A 21,919-nucleotide genomic window follows, 5' to 3' on the forward strand; every position below is an offset into this window, starting at 1 on the left:
AGCCCAGGGCGTTATATAATCACTGCATACTGCACTGCACACGTCCAGGTCAGCTGGTATTGTCACTGTTAGGATTTCACTTCCAAGAATAATTTTCTCTCATTAAGTGAATTTGAGCTTAAGTGCGACCAACAACCAAAAAAGAAAATAAAATAAAGTGCTTTCAAAAGATATTTGGTTCTACTTGGAATAGCAAAAAACCTCGGCAAAAAGTAAAACAAAAAACCAACCCACCACCTGGTGATATGCTAATATCACCACTGGGATGACTAAATTAACTTCTATGGATCTCAGTTTCCTCATCTGTAAACTGAGGAAAATAATGCCTGTAGGAATTAGCTTACTGAGTTGTAGTTAGGCTCAAATAGAAAGTGTTACATAAATGTTGATTTTGTTACTTAATTTACTATATAAATATATAACTATCCCCCCCAAGTCACTATAGGTGACTGGAAAATGTGCAACATGGGTGCCTACCTATGTTCCCTTGAAAGGATCAACATAGTGTAGCCACAACGAAAGAGCTGGCTTTGGCAACCAATCTTACAGACCGTAACAGCGACATGTCCCCTTGCGGGTCTTCGAACCCAAAAAGTGAAATTGCAATTTTTATAGGAAGTTTTCTTCAAAAATAACAAATGTAACTTAGGAAATGTAGTGCAGTGCACCGAACACATTCTCCATTGAAAGTTGCTCTTAAATGTAGACACACAAACAAGCCTCCCTGCCCCCTGCCCCCCACCCCTCCACCATTGGGAATCAGAGTTCAGACACTTGATGCAACACAGAGGAAGAGTTGTGTCTGTGGAGTCAGAGGACGTGGATTAAGACCTTAGCTTAGTGACTCACTCTGACTTTTGCCTTTATATCCCCATTGGAGAACTCGGGGCCTGCATGGCCCAGAGTCTCTGCTTCCTGGTGCAGTGGATAGATAGAATTCACTCCAAAGTCAGAGAAAGCCTGGGTTCAAGGCCTTCCCTTGACATTCACTGCCTCCTTGAAATTCTAGGCGAGTCATAACCTCCACGGACTTCTCTTTGCTCATCTGTAATATGAAAGGCTTGGCCTATGTGGCTACTCTGCTTTCTTCCAGAACTAGACCTAATGATCCTCAGAACAGATTTTTGTTAAAACCAAGAACATAATGTTTTCCTATAGTGGGACAAAAAATAAGAATAAAAACAGAAACAGCTAGGACTCACTTTTAAAGAGGCACAGAATATTAGCCTTAGGAGTTGTTTCAGAGCCCACTATTCTAATAGTGAACAAGGCAGCAGGCAAAAGCATGTTGTCTAACGAGCACATCCCAACTGGCAAGCAGCAAGCTCCCCCCCTGGAAAGGCAAGGGATATCAGAACAGCTGAAGAGCAAGCCCTCCACGGCAGCCACATTTTCAGGAGCCCAGCACTCCCCCAATGATGCTGCAATGCTGCTGGGGTTCATTACTCATAAATAATAAATTCAGTGTTTTGTGAGTAGTGGGGTAATACTGCTAGTATGGCAGGCTTTAGCCAACTAGCCAGAGTAAGAAGAGACTGGCAGAAAGTCAGGGAAAAGCACCATGTTATCATCCCTCAAGCAAAGCTGGTTTCCTGCTCAAATAGCAAGGCTTGGGTTCCTCTGCTTGCATGTTGAATCTTGCTGGTTCCAAGGCCAAATCAATAGGTTGGCAAGCAGGGATCCCCACGCAATTCTGCTGCAGACAGGAGAACAAGCACGCTGCATGCCAATTATCTCAAAGCTAGATTTAATTCTCTGGAAAAACACTAATTGCAACTTCCAGGAGCAAAACAATGAACTGGACTTGCTGTTTTCCCCCAGGAGCAATGGCTATTGTTGGGATGATAAGTCTCCCCAAGGCCCACCATTGATTGTACTTGCATTCTGAGATCCCAACACAGTGTCTGGAACATGAAAATGCTTAATTCGTAACTCCTGTATCTGTGGATTTGTTTTGTATTTGCATCAAATTCAATCCTGGGCATCTGATTCCTTCCCCCGGGGTTTGTCATTGCAAGGAGGGAGTTCTACATTCAGGAAAAGTTGCAGTGACAAATGTTAGGTCAGGTCTGCAGCAGACCATTGTAGGTCATGCTCAAGGGGCATAAATATAGGGCTTTAACCAGAATAAACCTGGCTTTTGTCTAACTGGGCCAAGTGGAAACATACCTGTGAAGGGCCACATGCCTCTGTCAGTTACCGAAGGTGTTGGTTACTTCCTATCAATTACAGAGTGTGCCATGGTACTAAGATTATGGATAGAGACAATCCAAGATGGACAGCTGGCTTGGCCACAAGGCTCTGCAGGGCCAAGGGATACAAGAGTCTCATCTCCCAGGCTGCCTCTCTCCCCATTAGACCATTCTGCCTCTAGTGGAGAGAGGGGCAGCCTGGGAGGTGGGATGCCCTGGGTTCAGGACCCGTCTCTGACACATACTGGTCGTTCAGCTTCCCCTCTCAGTGACACAGGCATCTCTCTGAGACTCTCTGCCTTGTGGAATCGTGACTCACCTGCACTAGGAGGCGAGGATTCCTTCTTGGGAGCACCCTACACCAATGAAACCACAAGCCTGGGAAAAACAAAAACATCACATCTAACTTCTGGAGAAATTGAATTAATGACACAGACTAGAAATTAACAACAGACTGCTGTCTACCCCTGAATGGTTTCTGGATTCAGTCTGAGAGCAATGGGAAGCACATCCATCCCAGGTCACCCGACCTCCCCAGACAGGCCACGTGAGGAGATCGGGGGCAAAATCAGGTTACTGTAGCAAACTGAAGGATGGTGATTCTGCGCAAGGCAGGGAAAAGGAAACTTCCAAAGACACAAGAAGAGCCCCTTGGAGCCGTGCACCGTAGCAGCTGGAGGAGGAAAGTCTGGCCTCCAAGATGCTCTAACATGAGAGAAGAATTCATGGGTTTCCTCTCCTCATGGGCTTCTTCATTCAGGCCTGTGAGTGTTTGCTTACCATGCCCTAAGAGGCCTTGGCTCCTTCCTCACCACAGGCCTCGCCCCTTTATCTCTCAACTTCCTCACATTTTTACCTCCTTGTCTTGAAAATCCAATTACACTTGCTCAAATACATTCTCAACCTTCACTGTTCCATATTTATAGATACAATCTCTTCCCACAGATGAACACAGCAGGGGAATTCAGTCTGATGTGCTTATTGACTGGCACAGAACCCAGAGGAAGGATGATGGTTAAGGACTACCCCCACCCCACCCTCAGTGGGCACCTTATACAAGGCATATATTGGCCTATAAGTCAAGGCAGTGTAAAAAGGGTTGGAGAAGAGTGAGGAAAATGCATGTCTGTCCCTTCTGTGAAGGAGCGGGGAACTCTGGGTGAGTAACATCACATACACTGTAGACACAGGATGGTTAGCTTTGCTGGCTAGTCTTCCTCCTCTTCCACAATATTTGTTAAAGGAGTTGTTTGGCTGGGGAAAGGGAGGGGAAGGGTACATTCAGAAGGGAAGGCAATTGAAAACAAAGGCTATTGACAAAAATAAGATTTAAAAAGAGGAGAAACTGAGGAAAGGATTATGTTTATGTTCTTTTAGATACTTTGATGATGTAATCTCTAGAAAGCTCTTGCCTTCTGGCTAACAGCTGAAAGGAATTTGGTTGTGGCTAGAGATGATCACTAGAAATTTAAAGTCAGATTTGTAAGCACTGATGAAAACAGTGTGGACAGGAACACACCAGACAAGTCAGTGGCTTGGTAGACAGGGCAAAGAGCCAAAGGAAAGAACCCTGAGTTCTGGTTTGAGCTTGGCCCAAGCCCAGCTGGATCACTCTGGCAGGGAGCTCCCCATTCCAGGCAGGCACTTAGTCTCCTTATCTGTAACCTGATAGAGTTATACTTTGGTTCTAAGGTTCCTTCCAGATCCTAAATTCTATGATTCTTTGACCAGAATAAACCTAAAGTCAATTAGGAATTTCAAAACAAAGATGATGGCAAACAGCTGCCAGCAATGCAAGCACCTGTCTGGTCCATCTCTACTTATGGGCAGCCCACAAAGGCCTCACCAAGAAATCCATGAGTCTGCCGACACAGACTGTACGCAATGAATGAGGCATTCTTGGCTGTCTTCTGAAGAGCTTATGGGGCAATCTTTGCCCGTAGGAAGGTAGGTACCCCCTGTCTGTGACACAAGGCCCTGGCTCTGGACTGAGTTTGAACCAGGTGCCGCACATTGGCTCCCCTCCTACCTCCCCTTCTGTCTTACCAAGCCGTCCACGACACACCCATTTTAACTTTGACTTCGTCAAGGTTAATCCATTTCACTATATCAATCAATATTGATCAACCATCTTCAATGTGCTGAGCATTGGGTGATCATGGAAGAGCCACTCCACCTCTTTGAGCATCACTTTCTTCATCGATAATCTCTCTTGTTCCTTCCAGTTCTAGTCCTTAAGCCAATCCCCAAACACCCTTGCAATGGTGGGGTGGGGGTGGGAACCCATGTAAAGCAGGGCAGAAGGGCTTATATCTGCAAACCTCCCTGTCAGTCACGTTCACTAACAAGCACAGGGCTGAGAATTATGAGACCAGAGTTCTAGTCCTATCTCTGAAAGAAGTTGCTTCTTTCCCCAGGGCCTCAGCTGTCTTCTCAGAAAAATAAAGGTTGTGGCAGATTATCTCTAAGGTCTCTTACATTTGAGTATTCATGTCAAAGCAACTGTACTCACCAGGCCTCTAGTGAGTGGCTACTCACTAAAAGGAATTATGTCAGGTACTTGGGATCCAAAGGCAGAATGGAAAGTCACCCCTGCCCTCCAGGAGATAACAGTCTACTGGGAAAGACCTGGTGAATGTAGACAGATGAATAAATGCCAAGTATTGGTTCTAAGACTGTACCCATGATAACCCTCTGCTAATGCAGCTCAGCATGTGCTCCCCAACTTAGAAGCTCACAAGAGCACCTGGGAGCATTGAGAGGTTAAGTAACTTCCCCAGGGTATCACCAACTGAGTTCTGGTTCCAGCTTGGTCCCAACATGTTTTGGAGATGGATCCAGCCACCAAGGCCCTGCCTCAAAACACAAAATACATACATATGTGCCACAGACTGACTTCAGTAGGGACAGTGTGACAGTGATTGAAAGGATCACCAAAGGCTTTATGTAGGAAGCAACCTCTGAGCTGAGCTTGGAATGAAGATGTTATGGCCTCAAGATGGCTCATTGCAGACACAGAAGAAAGTTGAGCAAGAGCAAGTTGGCAAAATGGCCAAGGTAGAGAGGACACAGAATGGAGCATTCAGGATGGTGAAAAAAACTGGAACTATCATGAGCATGGGGAAGTACATCTTGGAGGGGAAAAGTCCTGAGGAGTGGGGCAGGAGATGGCAAGGGATGGAAAGATTGGTATCATCGAATAATTTAAGGGCTGCCATATTGGCATGACAAGATGGTCTTGGTTTGGCCCCAGCAGACCAAAGGAAGAACAATGACTTGGTTGGCCTCCATGGTCTCTGAGGTCCTTTACCCATTCTAAGAGTGTGTGATTCTGTTACAAGGAGCATCATCTGACCTGAAAAGCCTGGCAACAAGAAAAAGGGAATAAAGAGAAAGGAGAGGTGGGGCAGGGGTGGTGGTGGTGGGAATTCCAGTGAGGAACTGAACCAAAAAGGACAAAAGACGGAAGGCATCAGTGATTTTCCCAAATGACAAAGGCAAAATTTTTCCACCAGACAGACAACTGTGACTTTTGGCTGAGCAGACCTGGTACGTCATGTGAGTGAAAATGCAAGCAGCAGTGGGAGAGCCAAGGCAGCCCTACTCCACGGCGGCTCTGTGGCTGAAGGTCGCTGAAATGCGCACAGGTCCCAGCATGGTGACTGAGTCACCAGGCTACAGCAGGAAGTGCTGGCCTGGGTCATTGGCTCTTCTTCTCTTCACTGCCACCCCCAATCCTCTCCACACACACACATTGATGGCAGTGAAATCTCTAAAACGATGAACTACAAAAGAGGGACTGGCAGGATTGCATGACTGATTTAAATAAATGCCGGTTAGGAGGGTAGCAGGGTGGGGGGAGGGACGTATAGCCTGGACTAGGAGAAACTTGAAATAAATCAGCACAGAAAAGCAAACAATTCTCTTCTCTGTGACTGCCTTCTTCTCCATCTTGTCCTTTAAATAACCAAACAGGAATTCAGAAAAAGCTAAGTGTTGACTTTCCCCATTTAAAACTGCTCCAATTTTCCATTTTGTAACCTCATGGAGAAACCTGGAGGACTTGTATTAACTGAAAGAGAGTGAAATGAGAAGGCCTAGGAGAAGAATTTGTATTATACCAAAGTTACAAAGAAAAACAACTTTGAAAAGACTTCAGAACACTGATCAATGCCACGACCAGGCACCATTCTGGAAGCCCCATAATGTTCCTGAATGTTTTATGACAGAGAAGTGATGGACTTGGAGTGCAAAATGAGATATATACATTTAGACAGGGTCAATATGGGAATCTGTTTTGACTGACAATACACACTTGTTTTCTTTGATTTTTCCTCTTCTATTTTTCCTCCCTTCCTTTCCCCTCTCTTACTTTGTTTGGGGGGAGGGAGAATGGAAGGAAGAAAGAAGGTAAATATATACACCCCTAAAAAGAAGCAAAGAAAGAAAATAATGACACCAAAGCATTTTTAATGAACAGAAGGAAACCCAAAAAAGCAGGACAGCTTTGAAAGTTACATTGTGATTGATCTATTTATCACCCATCTACCTGTCTATCTATCTATCTATCTATCTATCTCTATCTAAGATTAGCACATGTATTGAGCTCCCTCTGATACTATCTCCCCAGACGGAGGATTCTGGATATCTTGCTTTTGGGAAAACGCTCAGTAAAACTGCATTGCAGAGATTTGAGTAAAAATATTCTGTAACTGGCTCCAGTGTGCTAAACCCTGTGGTTAGAGGAAACCTTTTCAGTGACTGTATAGTCAGAACTGGCCTCTGGAGATGGCAAGCTCACCACACTTCTGACTTCCCAAAGAAGTCCATTCTACTTCTGTGGCATGTGCTTGGCATATGGTAGGAGCCATGTAGATGTTAGCTATTACTATCAATATTATCATTGTAGGATAGCTCGTGTTTAAAAGTTCTTTGTTGTTTTTCTTCCTGACGTAAGGCCTAAATCAGCCTCTGTATATCTTTCCCTCCTCACTCTCTGAGGCCGAGAATTAGCAATCTCATCTCTATTCTACCTGAGGGCCCTTCAGTGAAGATCCATTGTTCAGGCAGTGGGCAACTGATACACGTGTGCTGTGTTTGGTAATTACTTAGCCTTATAGAAATCCTTGAACTTTAATCAGCTTAGTTACAACCATCTGCCAAATGAGGCAAATTTATCCAGTTTGAAAGAATGCTAGGAAGCTAATTAAGAAAACATGTAAATCTGGCTTTAGCTCCTTGAGCAAATGATTATTTATAATGTGATGATTGTTTCTAAGTAATGTTCGGAGGCAGCTTCTGACATTGGATTCCACTTACGGGTAACACCCATCACTCGTTCCTCTTCTCAAGGGAGCTGATTGGATTTATTACATGTTCACACAGAAATAAACCTCTACTGGATCCTCTCCAATGGATGGCATCCCATTCACTCAACGATTATTCCAATTCCGTGGTGAAATTTCTAAAGCATTTGTTGCAAACACCTTCAACTCTTCTAGCAGCCACTGGCCTCAGTCTTAGTGGATGACCTTGCTTCTTATTTTATTAAGAATTTTGAGGATATTCAGTGAGGTCCTCTAGTAATCTCTCACTCATTATACCAAATTCTGGTCATTATGAATGTCTGTAACATGCAAGTTCACATAGCACATAAGTTCACATAGTTCATGTAGCACAGTCAAAAACAGTTAAATTCTTTTCAACATGGTAGAGTGAATAGAGAGCTAGATTTAGAATCTTAGAATCTGGGTTCAAATCTAAACTCAGTCACTGTGTGTCCTTGGGCAAGGTCTCTTAACCCCTGGAATATCCCACTGCCCTTATAACCCATGCCTCTGACTGGCAAGTTTCCTTTCTGAAGAAGGGCCCAGGCCTATAGGATTATTCCTTCCCTCTTCTTCCAGCTCTGTTGCTGACTTGGCACAATTTCCTTCATACTCCATTTGCCTTCTCACCCTTGAAGGTACTTTGACCCTGTGCCTCCCCCCCACCTTTTTGGTGAACACACTGCCTCTTCAGTCCCCTTTTAGGCATTATCTTCTTCCATTAGAATGTATACTCCTCAAGGGCAGGTTATCTTTCTTTTTTAATTTTATTTACAGCCCAAGCATTTAGCACGGTGCCTGACACACAGTAAGTGTTTTGTATCTGTCAAGCTGGCTTCATTTCTCTGAGGCAAGGGTTTTTAGCATTGTTTTATTTTCTTTTCTATCCTGGACCCCTTTGGCAGTGTGGAGAATTCTGTGGTCACTTCAAAGAATAATGTTTTCAAATGAATTAAGAAAACACATAGGATTACAAAGTAAACCAATTCTATTGAAATACAGTTTTCTGTCTAACTAACCGTCTGTCTGCCCATCTATGTTTCTATCTAGAACCAAGTTCATGGACATCAGACAAAGAATCCCTGCTCTAAGGTTTTCTCATCTGTCAAATGAAGGGGTTGGATTTGCCAGCTTCTAAGGGGCCTTCTAAACCGAAAGCTATGATAATATTAGAAACACTTCTTAAGCAATGACTATGCACTAAGCACTGGAGATACTTGAGTTATACTAAGGTACAACATATAATAAATCTATAGTAATCTCTCCACCATAAACACAGAGATAAGCAAACACAAGGAGATCTAAGAAGAGACAGTGAGATCACTAACAGCTGTCGTCAACAGGCCAGATTTCTATAGGAGGTGGCATCTAAACAGAGTGCTAAAGGAAGACAAATATTCCTTAAGATGAAAATGAAGAGTAGGACATTCTAGGCACGAAGGACAGCTTGGGGTAAAGACCCAGAAGAGGGAGCTGGATTGTCCAGTTGGAGGACAGTGAGTAAATTAGTTTCAGTGGAAATTTAAGTATATGAAGAAAAGTAATGGGGAATGAGGTTACAAAGGCAGGATGATATATGATTTGAATTATTTTTACTGTGCCAATGCCCTTAGGTATTGTTCAGGCATGTGTTCTTTTAAAAAATTTGCAAGTTTATTTTATTTTTAGCAAAACTGAAAGCTAAATTCCTGGATTTATCCACTGATTCCATCTATTTTCTACATATTTAGTATAGGGCAATGAGAAGTTTATTGATTCAATAGTCTGACTTGTCCAAAAGAGCATTTATTCTACCCTCTTCCCCACCCCTGCCCCTCCTTCCTAATATCTTGATGTCTCTTTAAGGGTCTGCCATTCTCCCAGGTGTCCAGGCTAGACTTTCCCTCACCTTGGGCTCTTCCCTCTCTCCCCTCCACCACACTCATGCAGGTGGTCATCCTAACTGCTCATATTAGCCTTACCACTTCTCTCCTGTGCTTTCTGTTTGCCATGGCACCACACTAGTTTGAGCATACCCTGGACTAGCTCAGGCTCACTAGTATCTGTTACTGAAAATCTCTGTTTGGAGTGTCTCTGCCTGCAGTTTCCCATAGAAAAAGAGCACACCTCTCTCCCTGTGTCTCTTTTCCACTTGACCCAAGAGACCCAAGAATCATTTGGCTTGTGCCCACCTTGGCAGATGGTACCCAAGCCTAACCACTCTATAGAGTCCTGGGGAAATGGCAGTGTAAATGGATTAAGTCTAAAGAACGAACTCTCTGAGGATCTCCTTGGGGAAATTTAAATTCAGAGGTGAATATGTAAATCACTGCACTTTATAATGGAAACCACTTAAGCAACTAACTTCTTCCCAGGAGGAACTCGGCTTAAACATTGAACAGCAACTTACATAAGCCTCAACCAGGCAGAAAAGATGTGCCCAGAAGGGAAGTGGCAGGGGTGAGATGCAATATAGCTCCAGAAACCCGCACAGATAGGAGTCAGAACACAGGTAGAAGCCTCAACCTTCAGAAAAAGAGACCAGAGACAAGCAGAACAGAAAGGATGAGGCATCTGACCCAGGGTCCCAAGAGAATATTTGTGATGGGTGTGTGCAAACACTTGGCTAATAGCAGGTTGTCCCTGAGACTCCCAGCCCCTATTAAGAATTGGGAGAGGTGGGAAGGACTAGAGACCCAGAAAGGCCAACAGATGACCTCCTCCCACAATGAGAGGGTCCAGTCAATAGTCCCATAAGCCCCTGGGGACCATGACGATGACTTCCATGCACCTTTCATGAGGGCTCTAGTAAGTACCAAGTCCACACTTGGTCATCCTCCAGGCACTTGCCTTTTCCAGTCTAAGCTAAACTGAACTAACAGAGCATTCTCTCTAGTGCACAGCTCTCCTTGGGTTACTCCTCTACTCTGAATGCTAATTGAGGCAAGCTATTGGCTCTTTTTATTTCTTTTCTTTTTTTCTGCTTTTATTATTTTGTTTCTTCTTTCTCATGATTCATTACATTGGTTATAATTCTTTACAATTTGACTACTGTGTGAATAACTTTAATAAAAAGGTATATGTAGAACCTACACTGGATTACATGCTGTCTTGGGGGGAAGGGGGGAGGAGAGGGAGGGGAAGAAATTTGGAACTCAAAAACTTTTGGAACTGAGTGTTGTATACGAAAAATAAAAAAAATTAAAAAATGATCTCTAGAACTGACTATATCTGAAATTCATTTTGCTCCCAGTGGTGTTTCTGCCTCTGAAAGATGTTTCCTCCACAATTCCACAACTTTCTTAGACCTAGACCTTCCCTTACCACTGGGGCTGGCTCACTCTGGATCATCCCTCTGCCATGCTGGCCCCTTCTCCCATGGTGGGGTGGGGGAGCCTTCCATGCCTCTATTTTGTGGATGGGAATGGGCCCAGGCTGCCATGACTCCTGCCTTTCCCTGTTCTCCCCTCATCCCTTCCAACCTTCTACTCTCAACACTCACCATTTTTCAGCTACCTTATATGTACTATCTTCTCCTATTAGAATATGAGCTCATTGAGGGCGGAGCTTGTCTTTTTGGTTTTTGTTTTTGGCAGTATTTTGGTAGTATTTGGTAGTATTTATTTGGTAGTATATTTTGGTGGTATTTGGTAGTATTTATTTGGTAGTATATTTTGGTAGTATTTGGTAGTATTTTGGCAGTATTCCCAGCATTTAGCACAGTGCCTGGGACACAATAAGTGCTTAATAAGTATTTGTTGCCTTGAAACGGATTATGGGCTCACAGTTTCCCAGGGATATTGAGGAAGTTTTCAAGGGGTGAGCATTTATCTATCTGCCTTCAGATTTGAACAAACCTCAGGGAAACACAATGATCCAAACTAGAAAATTCAGAATGTCCCAACAATCCCTGGGAAAAAACTTGTCAGTGCTCACCAATTAGTGGCTTGTAGGGCACTTAGAGAATCATAGAGTTGGAAGAGACCTCAGAAGCCAGTTCCAAAAACACTTTACCCTAGAAATCCTCAACTCTGTCTGAAGCCAATCTCTTGAATACCTCCCATGATGGGAACTCACTACCCACATACCCCAATCAGCCAATGACAGTTCTAAATGATTTTTATTGTTAATGATGTTTTCCCCTGATATCCCATGTAAATAAGCTTCTCTGAAGTTCCACCTATATCTCACTTAGAAGCCCAGATGTGGTCTAGGAGGGAGGAGTCCTGGATTCCAGTTTTCTATATGAGGGGAACTAGTTGTATGACTTAGGTTAAACCACACAGCCTCTGATTCCCAGCTATTTCCTCTGCAAAATTCAGGAAATAACATCTTATAAATGCCTGAAGGGAACAGATTTATGGAGACATGTCTAGATTTCATGAGTAATAAATCCAAAAATGTTCTAGCTGAGTATTAAACGAAATCCTAAAATACAGAGGTTAGAAGAAAACATGTGCCTTGCAAAGGACACAGAAAAATGATGCAGAGATGGCAAAATCTATCAATGAGATTCTGTAGTACTGATACAAATTCCCTCTCATTTCAATTCGATTTTGCTGACATGTCCATACAGCTTGGTGGGGCAGATTCATGTCAAATAAGTGAATAAATATGAGTGATCAGTTCTGTTTCCTAGAGCTGCAGATTAGAAGGAAAGAATGAGGCACGTTGCTAATGCAAAGTTAGTATTTTTGTACTTTAAACATGAAATGTAGGCAACACGTAGATCAGGGGACTGATCCTTCTCTTCCTCTACTGCTCACACCAAGGTAAAATTGAGGCATCTCTATGATCACGGAGCCCCTGGGGAGGCTTCTTGGCCTCTCTCTCTTCCTGTTTCCTCATCAATAAAAGTGACAGAACTGCACAATATCTTCTCCAAAGTCCCCTACCTCTATAACCTGTGTTGAACCTAAAAGTTTGGTTGAAGGAGGCAAACAAGCTAGATGACAGAAAAATCCATGTTGTTCATGATTTTCCCTTAAAGCATAGCTAAGCTAGATTACTTGTATGTACAAGGAGTCAGAGCATAAGCTCTGGATGTCTGAACAAAAAATGAGACAACTTATATACATTATTTTTAGCAGACTCAGCAAGCCTGTGTTACCTCACTTTTATGATCCCCATGTATGTTGAACCATGATACAAGAAGAGGATTTTCCTTAATGGAATAGGTGTGTAAAGACAAGAGTGTTGACAAAAGTCAGTTAAAGTATATACCCATAGAATATTAATTGAGGTAGTCTCTCTCGGGATTAGGGTCTCATCCCTTAATGGTTAACAGGGGAAAGAATGTTCTTAGGTCAGCCAGATCTGGCCTTGTTGACAGAGAAAAGATATTTTCTGAGCAAACGTTAGACAACAAAGAAGCCCAGGTCCAGTGTCTTCTTCCAGCTGATCATTAATTCAGGCCCTGCCCCTTGATTGAAATTACAGAAATGATATAAAATGGTATAAAATATTCCACACCTGTGACCCATAACAACACGCTATAGTATAAGTACATTTAGTAATAGCTGAGAATTTGACCCTCCCCAGACCAAGGATCCACAAAAATATCCTGACAAAGTAGGGAAATGTAGATGAGAAAAGGAGCGACTCTCAGCAGAAAGACTCAAAGAAGAGAAAGGAGGCCTGTCTTCCTCCAGAAATAGCAGCAAACAGAACTCATTCAAAATAGCTATTCCAGGATATTGAATTAAAGGAGTGGGGCTGATGGGACCCTGACTTCACAACTCAATTAACCTAATACCTCGCTGGGGTCCATAGGAGGTAAAAACTCGCATTATATTTCCTGATTTCCTGTAGAAGTTGAGGGGTGATTTAATTCAGTTTCTTTCTGTACTAACCACATAAGCCTAAAAGTTTAACACCAACATGTCAATTTGTTCCCAGATACATTACTTCTAGAAAGTGAAACTAGCCTCAGTTCAGAGATAGAGGAAGAAAGTATCCTGAGATCAATCCTCTTAAAAGGTGGAACTCCAACACCCCACCAGGCATCCATAGTGGACTGTGGACAAGATAACTGGAGAATTGTTGTCTGTCATTGTGAAAATTGAGGATGGTCAAGGTCAGAGAGCCCCGTCATTGGTTTTACCTCCTTCTGTTTCCTCTGGAATCTGGAGAAGGAAAATAAGGATCACCTGGAAGGAGGAAGCCTGAAGGAGAAAGTGCTGAAGGGAAACAAACCAGCTGCCCTACTTTCTTTTTCGGGAACTGGGAACAAGAAAAAAGGAAGGTTTTGTGACTACTGCCCTGGATACATGGTATCAAAGGGGTCTCTTCCATTTCAGGACCCATGGAGGGCTAAAGGTAGACAGAGGAGTACCCCCAAGCATGTGAGTTATAGAAACATGGAAATCTACAGCATCAGAAATTCCCAAAGTACAAAACAGCGAGAAGGAAGCTCAATAGGCCAAAAAAACCAAAGCTGCTGAGGATTACACCAAATACCACTAATTCCGATTAGTCAAGGGTCTAAAACTTAGTGGGAACATTCAAACACCTGAACACAAACATTCCTTCTGTCAACTGGATGGGACCGGCCTCTAACGTACGGATAGCTGGTGCCCAACAGAGCAGGCTAGAGTCTGGAGAGTCAGGAATCCAATTCAATCCAAATCAGTAAACAACTGAAACTGTCTCTATCCTCAAAGAGCTTACGCTCAAGGAAGGAGGAGGGGATATAACATATATAGAACTCAAGGAGCATTTAGGAGGAAAAGAGAACAAATTCTGGTAGAATAATGAGAGGCTCAATGTAGGAGGTGGCCCTCCTGAGCAGACCTTTGAAGGATATTAGGAGTTCTAAGGGACAAAGGTACAGAAGAAGTCTATCCCAGGCATTGAAGATGGCACCAAGATGGGGGAGAGCAGCAAGAAGGGAGATGGCACATCAAGCACAGAGAACAGGTACTAGTCCAGTTTGGTCATGCCTTTATAAGGGCATGGAGGGAAGTCAGACGAAGAAACACCAAGGAAAGGCATTTCATTAAAAATCTGGAAATAGTTCCATTGAAAGATTCAGAGGAAAGAAAAAAAGAATCTTTCAGGACTTTGAGTCTCTTGGTTAATGAGTAATTCCCTCCCTCTGAGTGGGATTCTCCCAGGTGCCTTTCAGAGCTTTCCAGGAGCAAATGCCTGTCCTAGGGCTCCCCAGTCAAGGCTTGCTCTTGTGCCATTGGCCCCAGCTCCCCGTGGAAGTTAGCAAGTGCTCAGGATATCATCTGATAAATGTTACTATTCTACTGAAAACAGGAGGGAGTCATATCACAGAGACTGAGGAGTTTGTATTTTATCCTAGCTTGTATTTTACCCTAGAGGCAAGAGGGAGTCAATGAATATTCCTGAGCTAGGAGGTGACTTGGTCAGACCAGACAAATGCCCTTCTATGTTTTAAAACAGGAGATAATGGTGGCTGGCACTACTATAGGTGCCCATGTTCACAAAGCATTTGATGGGCAATCTCTTATATGATCCATACAATAAAAGTCATTGTTATTTCTATTTCAAGGACTTAACAGGCTTAAAGATTATGTTAAGCATTTGCCTTTGGCCACTTGACTGCCAAGTATCAGAAGCAGGATTCAAAATTTTCTCTCCTGACATCTTTCACTGCAATCCACTGCCTTTGGGCACCAGTTCATTTTGGGGAACCACTGCAGGCTTTGTGTTGGTGGTGGTTGGGAGGAGAAAGATGTCAATCAAGGATAAGAAATGGAATGAAGATGTGTTGCTTCTGTCAGGCAGGGATATTTCCATGCTGAGTTTCAATGGTGACTTCAAAGTTCATCTTGCTCTTAGGTTTCTGCCAAAAACTTACACCTATTGCAGAATCCCTGAATTCATTTTTTTATGAAATTAGAGCTACTGAGCATAAAATGAAGGACTCCATAGAATAGTGTTTAATACAGATATGGAAGGAACCATTAAAAACACAATAATTCTGTGCATTCATAGTTGAAACACACACATTATACATGTATATATACATATATACGTATTTTATGCAAATATATTTACATGAAAGTATAATACACAGTAAGGGTGACATTGAACTATGTTTCTGCTGAAGGTATGATGTCTAGATGGATTAGTTGCTGTAGGCTGGATGAGTGAAACATGTATGCCTTTATAATAACAACTCTGGGGTATTTCCCCAACTTGAACTTGCATATGCCCACAAGGAAGCTGCTGTTTGGGGTTTTAAAATAATGATAACGACACCAACAGTAACAACTAGCAGTTATACTGTGATTCTGCATTAGCAACAGTATAGCCCATGAACTCCCACTGATGTAGTTCAGATTAAAAGTCAGGCAGTGGACTCAATTAGCTCCTAAGAAAGGCATTTACAAACAAACAGAAAAACTACAAAATATTTCTCCTATAAACATGAGGTCTGCTCTTTCCCAAATACAAATTTGAATGTAGAATTCAATGATAGTGGGGCACACAGGTAGGCTACAGGTGTGACAAGAGCAGCTCTCAACTCTTGGAAATACAGAGTCTGGAGGTCTTTCTTTATGGAATACTTATGCAAATGCCATTGCTTGTAGTACTGGGGCTGCGCAGCTTGCCCATGTGGTTTTGCAGGGTCTGCTGTTTTCTGGAACCAGCTCTTTTCTCTACTGCCAGGGATCTTGTTTCTCTCTCGAGTAACTTCCCCTCTCTGTGTGTGGCTTGTGGGGGCTAGACCAAAATTTCTGCTGCCTCTTTTGATTCACTCAGGGAACTTGTCGATAACTTTTAAAGGTGTTGCCACAATTTTGTAGTTAACATAATTTTACCACATTAAGACCTCATTATCTGTGACTCCATCATTTGAGTTGGGGTGGGGAGAGGGGGAAGGAAGGTCAAAGGGAGGGAAGGAGCTCACACATTTTCTTCCCTTATAACTTGAGAAGGCGAGCTGCTTGACAGATAAGATTGACCTTGGGATAAGGAGTCAAGAAGATCTGGCTTCTGGTGCTGTCTCTGATGCTCACTAACCATGTGACCTGATTCAAGTTAATCCACTTCTCTGAGACTTTACATTCCTCACCTGTAAAATGGTACCTCCTTAGTACCTACCTCATATGGTCAAGGCCCAAATGAACCAATCTATGTCAAGTTCTTTGCAAATTTTAAGGCACTATTTTAATAAATGTATTTATACTAAAATATGAGTCACTCCTTCTGCTTCCACTTCCTAGCCCTTCTCATCTGCTCTGGACGATTTTCCTATGTATTCATCTAATCTTTGCAAAGATGCCTCATGGCTATAACTAAGGACCAGCTCCCTCTTTACTCGCTGGATGCCTTCCCCAGTTATGTGGGGACCAATATCTGGTCCTTTTCATTGACACCAGTTTATGAATCACTCCTGCTAACTGATCCCCTTCCCTAGGGGCCATCACACTTGCACCACCTTGTCTGTATGTCAGTGGCCATCACTGAACTTTCACCCTGGACACCCAGTATATAAAGCAAAATCATTTTAAATTTACTTGTCACTGTAACACTGTTAGCTCTTTAGAAATATATCCATGAGCCAGCAGTAAGACACAATGCTGGCAGCAAGCATCACCTTCTGCAAGAAGCCTTTTCTGATCTCTCTTCTGCTGGTACCCTCCCTCCAAAATCATCTCCCATTTGTCCCGTCCTGAGCTTGTTTGTACAGTGTCATTTGTATGTTGTCTCCTCTACTGGACTGTGAGTTCTTTTTTTTTCAACTTTATTTCAATAATTTAATAGAAAATAAAAATAAATAAGAAACAAGTAGGTGAGGAGGCCAGGCTGGGAAAGCCACAGGCCACTTCAGTACCAATCTAAGAAGGGACAAGGGCCAGGGACAGCATTGTAGGTTGTAAAATGTACAGGGGTAAAGGAATAGGCTTGGAATGTAGCAGATGGTTAAGGTCATGAGAAAAGCTTTGGCACATAATACATACTAAAAGGAAGTGAAAACATGGGCAGAACCAAAAATCCAAAACATACACCTGTGATGGATGCGAAGATAGGGGAATGTAAGAACGGAGGTAGGGAGGAGGTAGAGTAAGTGAGAACACCACATCCAAGCAGTTTGGAGGCAAAGATAACAAATGTGACATTTTGGGAAGCATTGCAGTATGTGCCTTGGAATGTACCATGTTGTTGATGGGCTTGGAGGAATAAGGAAGATAAAAGGGGCTAAACGTATTGTATCTGAAATACCAAGTGGAAAGAGGAAACCCACGACTTGACCAGCAAAGCCAGGGCAGAAGTCATGGGAAGGGAGAGACTGGAAGCATTAAGGTGGTGGGAACAACACAAGGGGAGAACAAATTCAAGGGCAGAGTGGGTGAAAGGTCAGTCCTTGAAGACAGCCTGCTGGCCATGGGGTCGCTCATCATGAGTAATGTGTCGTCTGACATGGATCCTTCAGACTCGATGCTCTCGTCCATCTTCATCTTCTCCCCGCCCAGCCCCCCCTCCTCCAGCAGCACCCCCAGTGGCCTCTAGGAGAGCAGGATCAGGCCCCCGGGGTGTCTCATAGATCAGAATGTTCAATGTTTCTTCAAAGATCCTTGCCTCTGGTTTGGGCCTTTCTTGGATCCCCGGCATATATCAAATAAGGCTTATTGACTAAGGGTCTCAGTCCCTAGTTTGGGCATCTGTGGGACTGTTCTAGGGAAACGCTGAAATAATGTTCTAATGGCTGATGGGTGGAGAGCAGCAGACCTTGTCTACATATAATGCTTTCCCTGAATATTCTACTTGAGGAAACTGAGGCAAACAGAGCTGAGGAGACTTACCCAGGGTCAATGCCTCAGGTGGAATTTGAACTTCAGTTTTCCTTATTCCAGGCCCAGTTGCCTCTGAAATAGGCTCATGGACCTAGAGAACTTACCTAGGGGCAGCCATCCTGTACCCACATTACAAATTTCATTAAATTTTTCAAACATTTCAATTTTTTCAAAATATTTCCTTTTGACATCCAAATTATCAAGATTAAAATAAAAGGTTCTTAGTTCAGATCTAAAAAGCGGGAAAACTACTGAAATCATGCTTCTGTCTCTCATGTTTCAACATAGAATATCAAAATACAGACCTTTGGAGGGAAAAAAATTCTCCAGGTACATTCCAGGCTTTTTCCTGGACAGTATAAAAATGATTAATAAAGTAGTCAAGCTTTCGTATCCTCACACCAAAGCTCAGACTAACATTAATATGACCTCAGATGAGCCTGTTCTGGTCTCCTAAGGATCGGATGATTTCAGTCATTGAAAGGACTCTCCCATCACTGTGGACACTGAAACAAGGTCCATTTTATGTTCTAGCCACAAGGAATGAGTCACCTTTAGCAAAGGGAAGCCATTGACAGGGAGCCTACTAGACCAGGTATTTATTTTTCCTCAGAGTAATCTGCTGGTGAAAGCCACTAGAAGTAAGACAAAGATGCACCAAGGGTGGAGACTTCCAGGCCAGAGAAGTCAGTTCATCTGATATGGATCCTGAGACATTGCTGGCATCCCCACCCCATAAATGCCTGTTCAATTAGTAGCTTCAAAAAAACAAGAATTGGGGTGGTTAGCTTTCCATGCAGACACTGGCTGTTTCAACAAGTACATAAATTCACAATTTTCATGAAAGAGCTTCTTAAAACTGAGTTGACTCACCAGACCACACCTAAAGGACTACTCCCACATAGGTGACTGATGGGACTCATGACCATATTTAACTCATTGCCATCTCTTTTTTTTTTAAATTTAGTTCCAAATTTATGACTTCATTAGTATATAGGAATCCCAACTTGGAAATTCCCTCCACCAGTGTAGATTCAGCAACGGTTCAGACATTTCCAATCTTAGAGAATTTCTTGGGGGTTACTGGAAGAATAGGAGACTTGGGTCAGTCAGTGTGTGTGAGAAGCTGGGCTTGCTGACGCCAAGATTGGCCCTTCTGTTTTTTTATGACATACCGCCTCTCCCTAGAATCCTAAAACAGGCTAAATCTCCCAGAAAACCTCTACCCCCCTGGTGGCTTCCCTCCTTTCCTCTCCGTGCCCCCTTCCTTCCCCTCCCCCCCATGAATAATAGGCAGCGGCTTACATCTGGGCTTTACCTTCCCACTCTGAGTTGCATGAAAGGGAGAGTGATGGAAAGCAGAGGTGAAAGCCTGCTCACTCTCCAGGGGGCCAGAGAACTCCAAATCCTTTAGCAGCTTATTTATAGAAGCAAAGGAAAGCACATTTAGGGCAGCTCCTCCTTTTTATTTGTTTTTCTGAGGTTCAGCTCTAATATGCTTTACTTTTCTGGACTCAAGAACTCAAAATGTATCTGGAAAGTATTATTGCCCAGTGAGAAGGAGGGCAGCTCTCCTATCTCGGGATTTCTTTGGGACCCGAGCCCCACCTTCTCCTGAGCAGCTCTTTTAAGAGGACAGAGGAAGCCCTTCTGTTGTCAGGTCCTCAAAATCTCTTCTCTCTTTGGCGCTAACTGCTTTTCCCAGGATCCCCTCAAAATCAAGCCTTCCATTTAAAAGAAAGCAGATGATTTCCACTTAAGGTTTCCCTCAGACAATCACGTCATAGATTTAACTTAGAAGTAAGCCTGACTCAGAGGAGTCCTAACTGTGTTCCAGGGGTCGTTCCCCTGCCCCTCCACCATACACACACACACACACACACACACACACACACACACACACACACACACACACACGTCTGGCATTGGCTTATCCTCTGCACCTATCCGGTGCAATCATTATTCTGGACACATTAAGGATAAAATGAATGAATCTTTCTATCTGACCCGTGTATACAGCTTTCATTCAATCATTTCAAAAACGAACTCATCCTTTTCCTAACCTCCACCAAGAGAGCTCTAAATCTTTAGTACGGGCGGCAAGCTCCAGGGGGGCACTCACTTTCCAGAGTGAAGCAGTGAAGGATGGAAACATCTGAAGTGGATTTATCAGCCCACGACTCCAGCAGCTGGAGGATAACTGCAAAGCTGAGAGCCTCAGTACTGCCCCTGCTCCACAGAGCAGCTGTTCTATGAGAAAACTTTCCCTTAGGAACATGGGAAAGGAGAGGAAGGAGAAGAGCAAGGGAATCCCGTGCCTCAGCCTCTAATCTAGCGGAACTTTGATTTCTAACAAGCACCAGAAGTCTGATCAAATTAGGTTTAGTGTAACTCCCCAGGTTTGCAAGCTGGCGGAGGTTCAAGGATCGAGGAACAGATACCGCAGTGATGTGGCTGTAAGCTACAGGCAGCTCCTGTCAGGTCCCATTAAAAAGAAACAAACAAAGCAGAGAAAGCTCAGCTCTCTGAGGAGAGAGGATCCAAATCCTTTTCCTTTTCCAGAGATGAGAATATTCGAAGGACCTTCCTCAAACTGATCAAACATCCAGAAGGACAACTCCTTCCTTTTGATGCCCTTGGGTCACCACCCCATTCAAATTCACCTCTTCATGGTAGTTCTCCCCTCGAATCTTTCCTAGATGAGGAAAGAATAGCTGACACTTTGTTTCTGAGTGGTTCCCTAAAAAGGCACAGTGGTGAGGAGAAGTCCTTGGGGAGTGTAAGAAGGGAGCTGGGGGGCGGGGGGTCCACAAAAAGAAGTGAGGGGAATGGGGAAAAGTAGGAACATCAGGATGGAGGAAGGGAGGCAGCCTGAGTGCCCCGGCTAAAGAGGAAGAAGGAAAGAGAAAGGGAATGGTAAGGAGAAGAAAAGGGAGAGCGCCGTCCCGGTAGGTACCTGGCTGTACGCCTGCTGCAGGTAGCTGTAGGGCATCCTCTTCTGGAAGTCGAGGCGCACGTCGGCCGGGCTGCGGCTCAGGATCCGTGCGGTGGCGGTGGCGGTGGCGGTGGCTGTGGCGTGGCGTTCCACCGGCCGACCGACCTCGTCCTCCCGCTCGCAGCGGCGCACGCAGCGAGCCCGCTCCAGAAGGGCGCGCAAGAAGCGTAGCTCCCAGGCGGGGCCGCCGCCGCGCGCGGTCCCCAGAGGCGCCCGGGCCCCGCACTCGAGGCGGCAGCGCAGCCGCTCCTCCCGCAGCCTGCGGCGGCTGCTCAGAGCCTGCTCCAGGTAGCGGACGGCGGCCTCAAAGTCTCCGGCCGAGAATGCCTCGACGCCCAGGTTGTAGAGCAGCTCGAAGGGCTGCGGGGGAGCCTGGCCGCGTTCGTGGCCCCGCGCCGTCGGCGCGGAGCCCCCCAGCAGCAGCAGCAGCAGCAGCACGGGTGGCAGCAGCACCGTGGGCCGCAGCAGCCCGGCGCCCAGCAGCCGAGCCCAGGGGCTCCTGCCCCCGCCCCAGCAGCAGACTCCTCGGCCCCGCATCCTCCCGCTCGGGCCACCCGGGGGCTCCCGCACACCCGCCCCGGGAGGGCTCCTCTCCGGGCTTGACGCTACAGCGGCTCACAAGCAGCCGCGGCTCCCGCTCCTCTCCGGGCTCAG

General features: G+C 44.4%; 1 protein-coding gene across 1 annotated transcript in view; it reads right to left on the reverse strand.

Annotated features, from left to right (window-relative positions):
• Window positions 1–21,802, reverse strand: part of P3H2 (prolyl 3-hydroxylase 2) — a 155,216-nt gene extending 133,414 nt beyond the window's left edge. The window contains exon 1 of the mRNA XM_036755841.1: window positions 21,227–21,802. Coding sequence (XP_036611736.1) covers window positions 21,227–21,802 — 576 coding nt within the window. The remainder of the gene's footprint in view (window positions 1–21,226) is intronic.
• Window positions 21,803–21,919: the final 117 nt, after the last annotated feature.

This window comes from Trichosurus vulpecula, chromosome 4 (genome assembly GCF_011100635.1).
Source record: "Trichosurus vulpecula isolate mTriVul1 chromosome 4, mTriVul1.pri, whole genome shotgun sequence".
In the NCBI taxonomy this organism is placed as follows: Eukaryota; Metazoa; Chordata; class Mammalia; order Diprotodontia; family Phalangeridae; genus Trichosurus; species Trichosurus vulpecula.